The 17,224-nt window shown below is 45.8% G+C and overlaps 2 protein-coding genes across 4 annotated transcripts in view; one reads left to right on the top strand and one right to left on the bottom strand.

The window, feature by feature from the left end:
- Positions 1-8,218, bottom strand: part of UBTD1 (ubiquitin domain containing 1) — a 51,780-nt gene extending 43,562 nt beyond the window's left edge. Inside the window, exon 1 of the mRNA XM_058543676.1 lies at positions 7,888-8,218. Within this exon, the coding sequence (XP_058399659.1) occupies positions 7,888-7,957 (70 nt within the window). The 5' untranslated portion in view covers positions 7,958-8,218. The remainder of the gene's footprint in view (positions 1-7,887) is intronic.
- A 578-nt stretch (positions 8,219-8,796) lies between these two features.
- The window catches only part of MMS19 (MMS19 homolog, cytosolic iron-sulfur assembly component), a 32,978-nt gene continuing 24,550 nt past the window's right edge, over positions 8,797-17,224 (top strand). For all 3 annotated transcript variants that reach the window (XM_058543668.1, XM_058543667.1, XM_058543665.1), the window contains exon 1: positions 8,797-8,923. In XM_058543668.1, coding sequence (XP_058399651.1) covers positions 8,812-8,923 — 112 coding nt within the window. In that variant the 5' untranslated portion in view covers positions 8,797-8,811. The remainder of the gene's footprint in view (positions 8,924-17,224) is intronic.

The following is a 17,224-nucleotide window of genomic DNA, read 5'->3' as shown; positions in this document are numbered from 1 at the left end:
CAGATCAGAGAGAAGCATACAGCCCTGAGCAGCAGACAAGTGCCGCACTGCCACATCACTGTAATGCTCCCTACCTTTTACTCATCCTTACGTTCTCCTATCTGAACTATAGTCCTGCATCTGTCACACGCCAAAAAAAAAGGAGCTAGAAAAACTGGCACTCAACCTGAGTAAGATAACATTAACCTTCTTTGGGAGCCAGATGAATTATAACAATACAGAACTGCTTTGCTTAACTGGAAGTCACCAGTCATCCATCCATCCATCCCAACCACATAGGCAGAAACCCAGAACCAAGCCAAATTCTGACTGACCAGAAAAGACATCACAGAATCTACTCATTCAAAACTCCTGTACTTCTCTGGAGCGCCCTTCCGGCTTCACTTTGAGCTATCCACTCTTTCTCTAGGCACAACTTTAACAATCCCAGCCATCTGTTTCCCCAGGAAATTGGAGGGGCTGCTATTTGAGCCCAGTAGACGAGATCTCAAGAAGTGACCACCACGCCAAGACGCCACTTCACACCCATTAGGATAGCTATTATCAAAAACACAGAAAATAACAAGTATTGGTGAGGATACGGAGAAACTGGAATCCTTGTGCATTGCTGGTGGGAATGTAAAATGCTGTGGCTGCTGAGAAAAACAGTGTTGCGGTTCCTCAATATATTAACATAGAATTAACATATGATCCAGCAATTCTACTTCTGGATATATACACAGAAAAACTGAAAGCAGGAACTCGAACAGATATTTGTACATCCATGTTCACAGCAGTATTACTCACAATAGCCAAAAGGTGGAAGGAACCCAAACGTCCACTGACAGATGAAGGGATAAGCAAAATGTGGTACTGACATACAATGGAATATTATTCAGCCTTGAAAAGAAAACTCTGACACATGCTGCAACATGGATGAACCTTGAAGATATTATGCTAAGTAAAATAAGCCTGATACAAAAGGACAAATATTGCATGATTCCGCTTATATGAAGTACCTAGAGTATCAAACTCATGAAGACAGCTGTCAGGGGCTGAGGGGAGGGGAGAGGGGGGAGTTTGTGTTTAATGGACACAGAGTTTCAGTTGGGGAAGATGAAAAAGTTGTAGAAATGGATGGTGGTGATAGATACACAATAATGTGAATGTACTTAATGCTACAGAACTGTACACTTAAAAAGTGATTAAAATGGTGAATTTTATGTTCTATATATTTAACCACAATTTTTTCAAATGGGGAGGAAAAAAAGAAGTGACCACTGACTACCAGGGAGAAGACAGAGCAACAATTATAGGTGGAAACACGAACCCCAACGGGAACCATTTGGTTTGCGGCCCACTGCCCTATAGTCTCAGCAGCCGAGAGGCCTCACACTGTCATAAGCACAATAACTGGCCAGGCGGGCTTCACTCAGAGCCCCAAATAGGATTCAAGAGCTTCCCCTTGCTAATGCTGCTGCTCAAGACCTTGAGACAGGCCATTTCAGAAAGGGCTCTCTCCTCCAGCAATTCCCATCTGCCCACCACCAGTCCACCCCCGTTCCTCACTCTCCTCTTTCAGAGATAAAGGCTTTTGAGAGAAGCTTTTGTGGTGCTTTGTGCATACAGGTACAAATTCAACACCCCTGAGTCGCAAAGGGAGGTTATTCATGCTCAGTATACTTTGCTTGGAAGCATATCATCCGTTTCAGAAAGATTCCCATCCAAAAATAGTTTTGAAACATTTCTTTTATAGTTTTGCTCTTTAAAAAAGAGTAAGCGTCAATGATCTGGTGGGGAAAATCACTGGCTATGGTTTTGTGTGTAAAAATCCTGTAGCTTTGAATAATAGAAACTTTATAAGTTCACAAAGTCTCTTTTCATCCGGATCTCACTTGATTCTTACAACCTCTCTGGGAGATGGGCAGGGTAGCGTCATCCCATTGTACAAATGGGGAAACTGAGGCTCAGAGAGATCAAGAGGCTTGTCCAACGTCACATGCACACAACTAGAAAGGAACAGAGAACCAAGCCCTTATTTCCCATCAATGCCAGATGCGACTCTGGGTTGGGACCTCGTATTTGAGCAGACCGTGCAGCCATGAAAGTAATTTGAAAAAGAGTGTTAGCTTATTTTATCTTCATAACATCTCTCTGAAGTAAACTGGAAATATTATCATCTTTTTTTTTCATAGAATATCAACTGAGCACAAAACAAATGACCTGCCCAAGATCACCATTCGAGAAAGTGGCAAAGAGACTAGACCCCCTCCCTTTTGAAAGCACTTGACCTTGACCACTTCCCTACCATGACTTGACCTCAGCACACTCAAAACTTAAAGGAGCCCACGCAGTTTTTATATAGGTTTCACCATATTTCTGTGAACTCGGCAGGGAATAGATATACCTTTATTCTCTTTTTAATAGCTGGAAAGGAAAAAAGAGGTTAAAGAAATCTTTAAGTTCCTTTTCAGCTCTAAAATTCTATGATTCTAAAAATTCTCCAGCAAGTCAATGGGTAGAGAGGCCTAGAATCCACATCACCTGCCTTCCTGCCTCACAGTCTGTTAGACCCCAACCCTGTGCTGGAGGTAATAACTACAAATATCGTGTGTGCCCGGGAGGGGTCTGCTCATTTATGTACACATAAAATGACAAGAAATGTTTGTGCCTGGTTAGGACCCTAACAGGGGGCTTCACTCTGCTCTCCTGCTTCAGCCTGGTATCTCCTAGCAAGAGGTTCCCAAACCACAGGGAATTATATCTCAGGTATTTGAGACCATGCCCAGGCCTGGGGCGAGAGAGAAGCCAGTCCCAGGAACAGAACATCACTCTGAGGTTGCAGCTTAAGTCACTTCATTAGGATACCTGCCCTAACACCCATCTAAGACGGGAAAGCAATCAGGCCTGCTCATTCCTGCTCTTCTACAGACCTCATTAATCCTGTTAGACATGCTAATTTCATCCAACAAGTACTAGGCACCTACTCTATGCCAGGCACTGCTCTAGGTTTCAGGGAGCAAACAATAAAAATCTCTGACCACATGCAGTAGGGGAGACAGCCAATATCAGATGATGGGAAGTGCCGTGGAGAAAAATAAAATAGGAGAGGGTGGTGGATAATGCTGAGAGCAGGTAGTGGAGGGAATGGGATCGAGTTTAAAAAGGATGGCCTGGGAGGGCTTGACTGAGGAGGCGCATTTGAGGGGACCTAGGGGAGGAGAGGGAGGGACCCGTTCAGATATCAGGGGTGGAACAGGGGGTGAAGAACAAGTGACAGCTTCAGAAAGGTAAGCTGGTGAAATATCATCATATCATATCATGTCTTGTAGGCCAACACAAGGATTTTGAATGAGATGGGGAGCCAAGGAGTAACAAAATCTGACTTACAGTTTACAGCATCCCTCTGGCTGCTGTGATGACAACAGTCTGTCAGGAGACAAGGGAGGAAGCAGGAAGGTCAGTTAAGAGGCGGACGGTAACTTAGACCACGGTCAAAGTGGTGAAGATGGTGCGAGTCAGGTTCGGGATATATTTAAGGCAAAGCCAACAGGATCTATTAATTAAGTAAATATGAGATGGAGAGAAAGAGAGGAGTCAGGGATAAAACGCTAGAGTTTGGGGGGCCTGAGCAACTGGAAGGATTAAGTCACCATTAACTGAGATGGGAAAGATGGGGAGGAGCAGGGGTGTGGGTGGGGGCTCATTCTCTTTTGGACACATTAAACTGAGAAGGCTTCTAGACATCAGATCTTTTGAGTAGGCAGCAGAACACACAAGGCTGGAGGTGGGAGTCACCAGCATATATAATAATACATAATTGTATGTATAATCATACAGGATTTCCATGTATGATCATAAGTAATTTGATCTATATGTTTATTGTCTGCCCCTCCCAAACTGTAAGCTCCATGTGGCCAAGGACCATGTCCGTTCACAGTCAGCAAGGTGCCTGGCACTCAGTAAATATTTACTGAGCAAATGGAGAAGTTACCCAATTACTCCCTCAAGAATAGCCACAGCAACCCACACAACGAGAAGCAGACTCTCTTGCAACCACAGTGCCAAGCCCAACCAGCCCAACACAGGGCCTTGGGTCTGTCCACCCCAAGCTTGAGATTCCAGAATGTAAGTGGATACGCCTGGCACATAACAGAGTCAGATATTTGGGTTTCAGCCCTGCCACATTCTCAAAGGGTGGAGCTGGGCAAGAGACTTGCCTGTTCTACTACCTCTCTTTCTCCCTCGGGTGGCTGGGGGAGGGGCTACCTCAACCACTTCATGGGCAGAGATATTGATCCACCCAGGGTATATGTATGCGGTGGCGGGAGCGCCCCAAAGAAGTAAACCCCCAAGTATTCTCTGAAGCACGCAAGGACCAATCAGCACCTGAAGGGGAGAACACAGACCTACTGGGGATGCATTAAGAGTAACAGTAAAAAAAAATAAAAAAAGAGTGACAACCACAAAATCTGATGAGATGAGAGGACCACCTAATTCTTCTAGCTAATGCAAGACTCCCTGACCAAGTGGGCACTGTGCCTCTGCTTCACCCATCCAGTGACTAGGAAGACAGAACTAAGGCCAATGGGTGATATAACAAGGCATAAGATTTCAACTCAATAACTTTCCAGTTCTGAATAGCTGCCTTTGTGAAGATGATAAAAACAGCCCTAATGATCTTGTATAATCCCCTCCCTTTCTGAGACATTGAAAGTGTGATCCAGAGAGGTTTGATGACTTGCCCAGGGTCACGCAGCTATAGGCCCAGGACTAGAACTCAGCTTCTAGTTCTCTGTTGAGGGTTTCTTCCCATTACACTAGTGGCAAAGGAAAGGTAAGAGTTACAGTGGGATCTAGGGGAGTTTTAGGCACTAATGTTACAACATAAAACTACGTCCTTGTCAAAGGGTAAGCTGCAGATGTTACAGGAATGCCAGGTGCACGCTGTGAAGTTAAGAAAGATTCCTTCCCTTAGAGCAACCTTGTCATTCTACAGGGTTCCCCTTGGCTTTGGACTTTATGAATAAAGCTATTCATAGTAGGACCCACAGAACTGAAAAAATGATACACTAGCAGGTAAAAACAAAAATGCAGATATATACCTTAGTAAAATGTTTACATGAAAAATTTGGATGGTAGGATGGAGTCGGATTAGCTTTCTAAAATCAATAAATATTGAGGGCCTCCTCTGTACAAGTCATTGTGCTAAGTGTTGAGTATGGGTGTACATGCATGTGTGTGTGCATGTGTACGGCTATATGAGTAAGTGAGACAGACACACACACACACAAGGATAAGACAGAACCCAGGTCTTCAAGCTTGTAATATAGCTGCTGATAAAAGACTGTAAACAGGGGCCGGCACCATGGCGTAGCGGTTAAGTCCACGCGCTCCGCTGCTGGTGGCCTGGGTTCAGATCCCGGGTGCGCATGGAGGCACCGCTTGTCAGGCCATGCTGTGGTGGTGTCCCATATAAAGTGGAGGAAGATGGGCACAGATGCTAGCCCAGGGCCAGTCTTCCTCAGCAAAAAGAGGAGGATTGGCATGGATGTTAGCTCAGGGCTGATCTTCCTCGCCAAAAAAAAAAAAAAAAAGACTGTAAACATCAAAGAAACGACTAACAATATGGAGTAGATAATTGTTAAGTAAGTGGCATAATGTATCTGCAGTAGTTCTCAGAAGGTGCAATCACCTATACTAGGCGGGGAGGGGGGTGGAATTGTCAGGCAAGGTGCTTCTAGAAAGATATGGGGATTTGAGGTGGACCTTGAAGGGAAGAAAGGCTCTTGGTAAGAAGAGCGAAAAGGCAGGAGCAAACACTGGTGGCCTTAATGTCAGGGAAGAGAAAGAAATCATACCTTAAAAGGACAGACTGGACCAGACTTGAACAGCCTTGAAAGCTGAAGTCTTCTGGGGGGACCACCATGTGCAGGCACTGGATGAATGACTGAAGATGAACTTGCCTCTGGTGGGGAACTGACATCAACCTGGGAGATATTGAGCTTGAGGTGACAAGGGCATGAAGCAGAGTGGGAACGGGCAGGTTCATATGACCTGCTGAAGGAGGATCCAGCAGGTTCCAGTGACTGACTGGCTGGGAGGCAGAGGACATGGAGGCAGAGAAAGTCAGCAGAGAGAGTTCTTCAAAGTACAAAGCTAGGCAGCTGCAAGAATGGAAGAGAAGAGGGAAGCTGGTTGAGGGGGAGAGATGCAGAGCTGGTTTTAGAAGTGCTGAATCTAAGGATATCTACATTAGGGCATCCAGTGGGCAGTTAGAGATATGAGTGTGGGGTTCAAGAGGCAATAGTTGAAGATACAGATTAGAGGTCTTCCCAACAGACAGAGTTGTGGGACTGAATAAGATTTCCCTGGGAGGGAGTATAATGAGAGAAAAAAATGGAATGTCATATTGAATCACGGGTGTGCCCACACCCAGGAGGTGATGGTGGGCAGGAGTGATCAGAGAAAAAAACCAAGATAGTCTAATGACAAGAAGGGAAGGAGGGATTATTTCAAGTAGGAGTGGGTTGTTAGTGAAAAATGCTACTAAGTCAATTATGTGGACTGAGCACATAAATAATAAATACTTGTTGAATAAATGAATGAATGAAAGGAAGAAAGCCCTTGGGTTTGAGAATTAACTTTCCTCAGTCAGAAGAAAGGTCAGGGTTGCCTTCAGACAAGAGGGTTTCAATGTTAAATTTTACCCTGTCCCCCCTATAAAAACATGTCTCTTCCACAAGTCATCCTGTCCACCACACAGACATCCTTCCCTGCTTCCCCCGTTTCCCCTCATCCTACTTCCCGGTTTCCACAACCCAAGCAACACACCTTCAGTGTCAAACGAGACAGGAAACTCCAACTAGAATTTCCACTTCATTAACAATCCTGCCTGTAGCTCTTCTGACACAAAGGGATATGTGGCAATTGGGTGGAAGAGGAGACTGCGTTCTACCTCTAGCTGTACTACCAACTAGCTGTGTGGCTTTGGGCAAGTTGATCAACCTCTCTGGATTTGGGCTTTGTACATAGACAGGAGGAGGTACGTCTATCTGGACTCTAGACAAGCTTCAAAGGTCCCTTACAGCTCTAAAGTCTACGATTTTATCATTCTCAGAAGGTCCTTGCAACATCCTCAGAGAAGGAAGTGAGTACAAGACACGGGGAAGCGGCCGCCAGACCTCTTCCCGGGGCAAAACGCCAGGATAGGAGTGTACCAAGAAAGTGAGAAGGCGCTGCTCGGCCCTCGCAGATCAGCAGAGAGTAGATCCCATTCCCAAGGCTGGGAAGTATCCCAACGAACCCGAGGGCGATTCCCACCCCGCACCCCACCTTTCCCAGGCTCCCAGACGGCCAGGAGGCTCTAAAAAGCCTGCGGGAAAAATAAAGATTTCTTTCCCAGAGTCCTGCGCTGCTTTTGCAAGTCGGATTCCGGCAGACACGATCTGCAGCCGGATAATGACACAGTCTTTGGAAGGAGCGACTGTTCTCGCCTCGCTCGCTCAGAGTTCTGGGGACGCCTAGCCGCCCGCACCGTGTCCCGACGGGTGGACGTCCGACCCCAGCCCTACTGCCAGGTCAGCGGCGCCCCCGCCCGGAGCCCTCCTCCCCTTCATCGGCCCCGCTGCGGTCTGCAAACATTTCCTGCCCCCGCCCCCACCCCCACCCGGAGCTTCCCAGTTGGAGCAAGTTGGGCTCACAGGCGGGTCAGCGCTCGCAGTTGCCCCAACTCGGCTCCCCCGGTTACCAGGGCTGGGGAGGGGGCCCCAGTCTCGCTCAGGAGCACCCATCGGGGAAACCCAGGCTCCAGGAGCTTTGGGAGGTCACTCCGGGAGCCCAGGGCTCGGGCAAGGAGGGGGACAACTGGCGGGGCGCCCGTTGCCCTGCTCCCTTCCCGGTCGTTACCTGCTCGCTTGCGGGGGTGTCCCGGGGCGTCCGGCCTCTCCCGGCGCTGTCTCCCCACGCAGTTGCCCATGCTGCCTCCTCAGCCGGGCCCCATGCACCGGAGGCGGCGGGCGGGCCGGCTGCTCCGCACCCCTGGCCCGGACGGCGGCGTCCCGGGTCAACGGCTCCTGCCGCCGGGCATCAGGCGCTCCCCAATCTCCCCCCGGGGTCGCGCTCTGCCCAAGCGCCGGCTTCGCCACAAACTTTGCGGGCGAGGGGAGAGAGGGAGGTGGCCGACTCCGCAGCACAGTCCCAGGTGGCCGGGCCAGGGGGGCCCGCGACGGTGCCCGGCCGGAGACCAGCTCCGCCGGAGGGGCGGAGAGAGGGGGCGGGCACCGCCGCAGCTACTCCCGGCTCGCTCGGGGCTCCCAGCTGGGGCCGGCCCCCTGGAGCCTGTCACTCACCTGCCTAACCCCGCCCCAGCCCGGCCCCGCTCCCTGCCCCTGGCTCGCAGTGCCAGCGCCGCCGCCGCCGCCCGCCCCAGGTGCGCATGTGACCGACGGCACCGCCCCCTCGGGCCGGGCCTGATTTTCTCATTGGCTTCCCTAGGGTGCGTACCGCCCCTAGGCCCCACCCAGCCAGGTGTCCGCCCCGCCGCCCGTCTCCCGGGGAGCCGGGCCCGGAATTATTCGCCCTCAACGGCCCCCGGTTGCGTGCCCAGCAGCCGCCTTCCCTCCCCGCGCCTCCGCCCCGACTCTAGGCCCCGCCCCTCGGGGAGGGACCGTCCCACGCCTCTCTGGAATTGCCTGGCCGGGAGCCTGCAGGCACGTGATCCAGGGAGCGCCCCGCCCCCTCAGCCTCCGCCAGCCCATTGGCTCGGGAGGCGCGTGCGCCGAGAGGCCTGTCCCGTACCACCGCCCACTTCTCCCTCCCGCGGTTCGCATCATGGCCGCCGCCGCCGCTCTGGAGGCGGTGGCGCCTACAGGCAACCTGTGGGGCCTCGTACACGACTTCGTCATGGGTCAGCAGGAGGGCCCCGCTGACCAAGTGGCTGCAGGTACGGCAGACGGCGCCGCGCGGCTTCCGCGTGGGGGCCGGCAGGAGGGAGCGGCCTCAGCACAGACCCTGAGCGGGAAGGGAGTGAGGGACAGTGGTGACTTTGAGAGATTGGTCTGGGGCTGGTTGTGAGCAGCGCGTGCTTAAAAGCCATAACAAACTGAGAGTCGCTTGCATCTTCCCTAAAGCGCCTTTACGACCCTCGTCTCCGTGCATAGCCACCCTTTGCGCTGGCCGGGTTAGGAAAGTAATTACCATTTCACTTGAGGAAACTGAGGCCCAGCGAGTGCAAGAGACTCGCAGATCAGGCAAGTGGGGGAGCTGGGACTCGGACCCAGGTTCTTCAGTTCAGAATCAGGTGCTCACACCGCCAGAGCTCTTGTTTCTGGGAGGTTGACGTGAGAAGATGCATCTACAGCGGCATCAGCTCGAGTCACGTGGCATGTTGGGAGTGGCCGGGCGGCCGGGCGTCTGACTGGCTCTAATTGGAGAGAGGAGGAGAGATGCCAGTCTGGGGAGAGTTTGAGATGTTCTGCGCATCCTCCCTAAGCCTTTCCCTACATTTCTTGGTAAAGTTCTTGATTAATTTTTTCATGACATTTTTGTGTGGTATTTGTTTTTATTTTTTCCCCAGATCTTTATAGTTTCCTGCTTTTGACCAGTTCAGGAATCTCTTAGTTCTGACAGCTTATCTAGATTTGAATAAAGCAAATTACAGATTTCCTTGGAGTTCTGAGACCTTACTCTTTTAGGAAAAAACCTAAAAAGTTATTGAATGTTAGGAGGGCTTCAGACCTCGTGTTTAAGTAATAGAATATAAAATAATCTCTTGAGTACAGATGAGTTTTGGCTTTATTTTTGGAATTTTTGCATGCTTGGAGAGAAGTAAAGGACACATTTCTCTTGAAAATTGAACATATTAACTTTTAGAATATCTGAGAAATGAATAAAGTGAATCTACTAGAAGTATATAATACTTTGGTCCTTAGCAGTATTCCACTTTCATACAATCTTTCCACCATTGTTGAACACACATTATTCTGCAAACACAATGCAAAGCAATAGGAATATAAATACAAATCAGACTAGATCTGTGCCCGCTAGGAATTTATAGTGTGATGGGAGAGACAACCATGCAAACAGATAGTACACTACACCATGAAAAGAGCTATAAAAGATATGTGCAAGGTGGCATGGAAGCATCAAGGAGCAAATGCCTGATGCTGCCATTCCACTGAGCTTAACTTCTTTTTTTTTTTTTTAAAGATTTTATTTATTTATTTTTCCCCCAAAGCCCCAGTAGATAGTTGTCTGTCATAGCTGCACATCCTTCTAGTTGCTGCATGTGGGACGCGGCCTCAGCATGGCCGGAGGAGTGGTGCGTCGGTGTGCGCCCGGGATCCGAACCCGGGCCGCCGGCAGCGGAGCGCGCACACTTAACCAGTAAGCCATGGGGCCGGCCCTGAGCTTAACTTCTTACAGCTTTATGAAGTATAGTGTGTTGAGTGCTTACAATTAACAAGTGCAGTCTGTTATCAATGTCATTTTTCCCAATGTTTTATTATGAAAATTATAGAGCAAAGTCTAAAGAATTTCATAAGAAACACATACACCCACCACCTAGATTCTACCATTAACATTTTAATATACCTTGCTTTATCGCATATCCATCCACCATTTAAATTGCAGATATCACTACATTTCCCCCTAAATACTTTGGTATGCATATCATTAACTAGAGTTCCTTTACAGTTTATTTTGGTGTAAAATTTATATCCAATGAAGTGTACAAATCTTAAATGTACATTCATGGATTTTGACAAATACATACACCTGCACAGTCCAACCCCCTACCAAGATAAAGAACATTACTATATGTGTCGTTTGTAACCCTTCTTTCACATTTATACGTTATGAACACAATAATTTTGGATTTTTCAAATTCATAACACATTTGAGAAGATGCGTGAATAAGGATTGCCAAGTTCTTACTAATACTTTTGTAAAATTTGTATTTTTTATGCCTGAAAAAAATGGCCTAACCTGTTGTCTAGTTTAAATTTAATTCAGCTCAGCTAAGACTGTAACACTAGCCCTGCTGTAATTTAGCCCCTCCTGACTAGAAAAGCAGTTTGGTAGTAGCAGAAAAGTAACAGAGGGGTAGTGACAGATGAAGTTGAAAAGGCTTGTTGGGGTTGGATTATGTATAACCTTGGATTCCTGGCGGAGCGATTTGAATGACCTATTGTAGGTAATAGGAGTCATTGTAGATCCTTGAGCAAGGGAGTCAGTTGTATAATGAAAGCAAATTTGAGAAGGATTAAATTGGTATTCTTGATCTTAGGTCACAGCCCTGGTTAGGGTTGGTAAAGGCTGACAGAGTTTTGAAGCATCCCCACAATAAGATGTGCTTTCTAATCCTCCAGCCTAAATCAAGCTGTGTTAGTGCTAAAGGGACCAGCTTTCTATTCAGCCACTCACAGCAGAAGCCCCTTCTACACATTGTAAATGAAGAAGAAACACCCTGTGATCCTAAAGGCAGCTACCACCAACTTTGTTTTGCACCTGGGTTCCTGGTGAAAATAGGTGTTAGATATAAAGGTGCAAATGATGGAAGAGAAATGACCCGGCAGCCTAAGGGTTAAAGGCTTCTGAGCCAGGCATTCAAAGGCTGCCAACACCTGGCCCTAGCTTGCTTTTACTCTCACCACTCCCCTCCTAGACCTTTAGTTCCACGCAGCCACCTTGATTTTCTGTTCCCTGAGTGCTTTCCTTCCCAGTTCCCTCCACTAGCTCCATCTAATCAAAGTTAGACCTAGGATTCAAGGCCCAGCTTGAGTGCTTGCTGCCTGCCTCCAAGCGTTTCCTGATTACTCCAGCCAGACTCATCTCACACTTCAGAATCTTGGTGGTACTTATTTCTCTACCACTCATGTACTTATTAGCAGACTTGTTTAGTAGCTGTTTCTGTATGCATCTCCACATCCCACCCTCCCATTTCTACCACCATAGTCTCCTGGAGACTAGCATAAATAGGTATGCAGTAAAAACTACGTAAGTGAATGGAGTAAGATATGTTGAAGGAAGAATCTGTGGAATTTAAGGCCTAACTAATTATAGGGCTTCAAGGACAGGGAGGACTTTAAGATGACCCCAAGCTTTTGAGCCTGAGGATGAGCAAAAGATAAATACTTTGTCCAAAAATGGAGGTTGGGAAAGGAGCTGATTTTGAAGAGTGTGATTTTTGGACATGTTGAATTTATAGATGATGGATATAAATTTTCTTCCTCTTAGTTATTTGGATTTTCCTTCATTTTAGTCTTTATTATATTGTATTTTCCCACATTCATGATTCCCTGAGGAGACCACTATTCCTGAAACAGAAAGATTGTTAAAGAACAGTAAGGTTTAGTTCTGAGAAATGTCTGTGGCATCCTCAGCAGAAAGGGCATGTTGAGACCTTGATTGGAACCGAGTCCTGATTGGGATTTTTCTGCTGCTCCTTTACATCCTCCTCGCCTCCCCCCTTGGCTGTTACTCCAGATTCTCAAGAGGCTGCAAGTCTATCAAACAGAGGTCTGATTGTGCATTCTATGTCGTGCTCATATAAATACTCTTTTGACAACTCCTCAGTGTCCTACACGGACTGGTGCCCTGCTGAGGAAAGTGTGGGTAGTTATGAGGTGCTAGTAGATCCATTTTTAGAGAGCAAATCTTGGACACCTTGGAAAAACTTAGACCTACCTGTATAGGGAAAGGAACTTACGCTTATTTTTCCTTGATGCCAGTGAGACTAACCTTAGGAAAATTAACTCTTTATTAGCTTCTTTCATCCCAGGAGTCCACGTGCATAATTAACAGTACTTCCAGATATTCAGGTATTTTTCATTTGGGAGAATTTAGAGTGTTAGGAGAATTAATCACTTGTAGTTAGTGATGGTCCATAAACCCAGGAATTTTACTCCTTTTTTATGTTAACCAAGTCTCTCTGTTTATATCACTATGGTAACACTGAACTTGTTACACTATGGTTGTTTTAAATGTCTTTCTGCCCCAGCAGACTATGGGCTCCTTAAAAACTTCCTATGTTTCTATCTCCAGCCCTAACACAGTACCTAATTTATAATAGGTGTTCAATAAATTTTGAATGAATAAATGAAAACACACACGACAATTTTTTTAAAGAATTATGGAGGAAACACAAAAGAGGGAGTAATTCTGTTTTGGGAATCAAGAAAGGCTTCACAAAAAAGTTGACATTTGAGCTGCCTTCAAGAGTAGAGTTCCTCAGACTGACAAGGGCAGGAAAGAGGCGTTCCAATCCAAGGGAATGTTTGAAGGATTAAGGATACGGAAGAGCTTGACATATTGGGATTTCATGTGACTGAATAATAGGAGTCATGATGAGGCTAGAGTGGATTTGGGGGTTAAATCGTGAAGGACATCAAGCCAAGGACTCAGGCCTTAGGCAATAAGAAACAAATGGAGATTAGTGGGTAGGGAAGCAATTATGCATTTCAGGGAGGTGACTCTAGATAGAGTATGGTTGGATTGGAAGGTTTTTTGTTTTTTAGGAAGATTAGCCCTGAACTAACATCCAATGCCAATCCTCCTCTTTTTTTTTTTTTTTGTGCTGAGGAAGATTGGCCCTGGGCTAACATCCATGCCCATCTTCCTCCACATTATATGGGCCACTGGCACAGCGTGGCTTCACAAGCGATGCATCGGTGTGCACCCGGGATCCAAACCTGGGCACCCCCTGGCCGCCAAAGCGGAGCGCATGCACTTAACCACTATGCCACTGGGCCAGCCCGTTTTCTTTTAATTAAGCTAAAATTCACCACTTTAACCATTTTAAGTGTGCAATTAATTAGCTTTTAGTATATTCACAATGTTCCACAACCATCACCACTATCTAAAAATTCCATTTTTATCCCTTTTCACCAAAAAGAGGAGGGCTATGTTGCAGGCTGCCAGTTATAGGGATAAAAAGGAAGAATTATATTTGAAAGACATTTCTGAGGTAGACTCAACAGAACTAGAATAAGGTGTTAGTCACCTTTGTGAAAACATCTTCAAAATACCAATTTTAGTTTTTTGCCACCTTACTCACCATATTCCTTACTCTTACTTACTATTGTGTGGTAGCTATGAAGCTAATATAAATAATATCTCTTGGTTTTTTCTTAATTTTGTATTGCTTTTGTACTTTTCTTTTATGTTTGTGCTGCGTTAATTCAAGATGGGATCCTTGTGAGAGGTATGAAGACTGAAGGGCTCCCCCAGAGGAGCTCACCCATATGCTGGGATTCAGGGAATCACATGCAAATGGATGTTTCTTTGTAATTATAAAGCAGCTAGTTTCATAATGATGTATACTGAATGCTGAAGAAGTCTTTTTCATTTATAAAATTTGAGGCAACCTATAGGAGTGGGAATTGACTGGTGGGGGCATGAGGGAACTTTCTCTGATGATGGAAATATTCTATATCTTGATTGGGATGTTGGTTACTCAGGGTATACTTTTGTTAAAACTTATCAAATTATACAGTTAACATCTGTGCATTTCACTCTATGTAAATTATACCTCAATTTTTTATAAAAATGAAAAAATTAGAGGCAACTGAGTGGGGCCTATTGGTATTAGGCAGGTCTTTGTCGTACAGCACTTGAGGTATTTCCAAAGATAGGCCCTAGCCCAGCATCCACAGTGGACTTGGTGCTGGTGCTGGAGAATGATTCAGTTCAGTGATGTTCTTTGCTAGTAACAGTTATCAGTCCCCTATAGCTTCCTATGTACAATTACTAACTTCTTCTCTGGCTGCTACTGAAATTAGTTTTTAGATGGGTTTTTCAGCAGTTTCCTGGGCTCTAGCCAAGAGTTTCCAAAAAAGTACTCTTTTCCACCCTCCCAAATGGTGAAATGCTCTTTTATGGTTTATAACCCAGAAATGGGTCTCTCTCCTCACTTAAGTGTTGCCATTAAGGAATTGGGTATAGAACCCAACTATCAGTTCCTTGGTTTGTTCTATTAGTCTGGCTGCTGCCCCTTCCCCCACCCCACAGCCTGTGTATTTTTTCCCTCAGGAGCAAGGGCAGCAGCAGCTGGGCCTTCCACTTCCTGGCACGAGTAGGGCTAGTAGTGCCTGATGTCTAAATTGGTGCCATTCACGAGCTATGAATCCTGCCTAGAGCACTACTTTCCTCAGTCGGGTGGATTGGGCTTCTTACTCATGTACCAGAGTGAGCCTCTGTCCAGCTCAGCTCACAGCTGTTGCTCTGAGACCACAGGGCAGTTAAGGGAAACTGAACATTTGGGATTTTTCTCAAGCCTCTTTTTCACTCTAGCCAAAGTCCAGTATTGGTGAGAGCTAACCAAGTAGATCCTGCATTCAGGAGTAGGTGGGTTGGGAACTCAACAGGCTGCTGGAGGTGATTCCCTGATTGCCACACCTTATTGAGCCAGAACTCCCCTTTGTTAGCCAAACCCTTAGGAAGATTGCTAAGCTTTTACTCTTTGTTTCTCCCTTGAAAATATATCCTAAGATGCTTCTGTTAGATCTATGTGAATTACTGTTGTGCTGCTAAAATTGCATTTTTAAAAATAAGTAATATGTTCACATGGTACAACATTGAAAAGGTGCAAAAGAATACCCAGTGAGAAGTCTCCCTTCCATCTCAAGATGTAATGCAGACAGACAAACAAATCTAACTGTGTTACTAGTGTATGACATGTCTTCACTAGAAGGAGTAAGGGAAAAAGAGCTGATCTAAGTGACTCTGGAAAACAGTCTTTTGTCTGGAAACTGTAAGGCTAAAGACAAAACTGTACGTAAACACTGCACGCTTCATATAAATTTGTTTCTTACAGAGGTTGACAATTCTGAAAGTAATTTATAGCTATACTAGGGTTGAAAAAATAGTACATGGTAGATAATGGGAACCAGGTTTCTCACTGTCAGAGAAAAAAATTACAAATAAGCAAGAGGGAGAGCTAGAATGAACCCTGTGGTACTGAATTAGAGTTGGAGACTTTAATATGATGTTATGTTTAGTTTAATATATATGGATAGAAACAGAAATAATGATAGATATGTGTGTATACATGGGTTAGAATACCCGCGTGTATTTCCCAGCTCTCTCTACTAAGAAGGGCTAGAACCAGTGACACCCCAAGAGCAAACAGCATATCCACACCCAGATCTTGGTTTCTAATACCATTCTCCAATAAAAGAAACCAGGGCTTCTTGGAGAAAGAGCTTATTCTGGGGCTGGGGCAGGGAAATCACTTGATTAACCTGTAGTATTTTGTAGTGCTAGAAAATAAGAAAGTGCTTGAAAAATAAATGGATGGGGCGTGTCAAAGGGACACAAGAGCCATCCTAAAAAAGCTTCCAGTGGTCAAAGATAGAACAATTTGAGCAACAAAATAAATAACCTAGTATTGGATTATAACTCAAAGTATAAAATGAATATACACGAGTCTATGCTGATATAAAATAAATGACTAAGGGGCTGGCCGGTGGCTTAGCAGTTAAGTTCCCACGCTCCGCTTCCGTGGCTGGGGATTCGCAGGTTTGGATCCTGGGCGTGGACCTACGTACTGCTTATCAAAGCCACGCTGTGGAGGCATCCCATATAAAGTAAAGGAAGATGGGCGTGGATGTTAGCCCAGGGCCAGTCTTCCTCAGCACAGAGGAGGAGGATTGGCATTGGATGTTAGCTCAGGGCTAATCTTCCTCAAAAAAACCAAAAAAAAAAACCCCCAAAAATAAAATAAACGACTGAATAAATAGGAGAATAGATGAATTTTCCTTACAGAATAATTCCAAATAATATAGGTAGATAGATACTCCTCTCTTTAGGAAATGGATTAATCTCCCCCACCCCCTTGAGTGTGGGCTGGACTTAGTGACTCCCTTCCAAAGATGGGAAAGGGAAAAATAGTAACTGTACAGTGCAGAGAGACCTGGCTGACACTACTGTAACCAAGTGATCAATGTTAAAATCACCAGTGATAGGTAAGTCATGTTGATATCTTGTACCCCTGGTATGATATGATGAGAAGAGCACTTCATCTCTGTGCTGTTCTTCCCAAAATCCGTAACCCCAGTCTAAACATGAGGAAAAGATCAAACCCAAACTGAGGGTCATTCTATAAAGTACTTCTTTAAAATATCAAGGTCATGAAGAACAAAGAAGACTGAGAAACTTTCACAAGTCAAAGGAGACTAAAGATTAATGATGGCTAATTGCAATGTGATATCCTTAATTGGATTCTGGAACAGAAAAATGACATTAG

Source organism: Diceros bicornis, chromosome 6 (assembly GCF_020826845.1).
Source record: "Diceros bicornis minor isolate mBicDic1 chromosome 6, mDicBic1.mat.cur, whole genome shotgun sequence".
Classification (NCBI taxonomy): Eukaryota; Metazoa; Chordata; class Mammalia; order Perissodactyla; family Rhinocerotidae; genus Diceros; species Diceros bicornis.
Note: the sequence above shows the minus strand (reverse complement) of the source record. Positions and strands in the feature narration are given on the sequence as shown.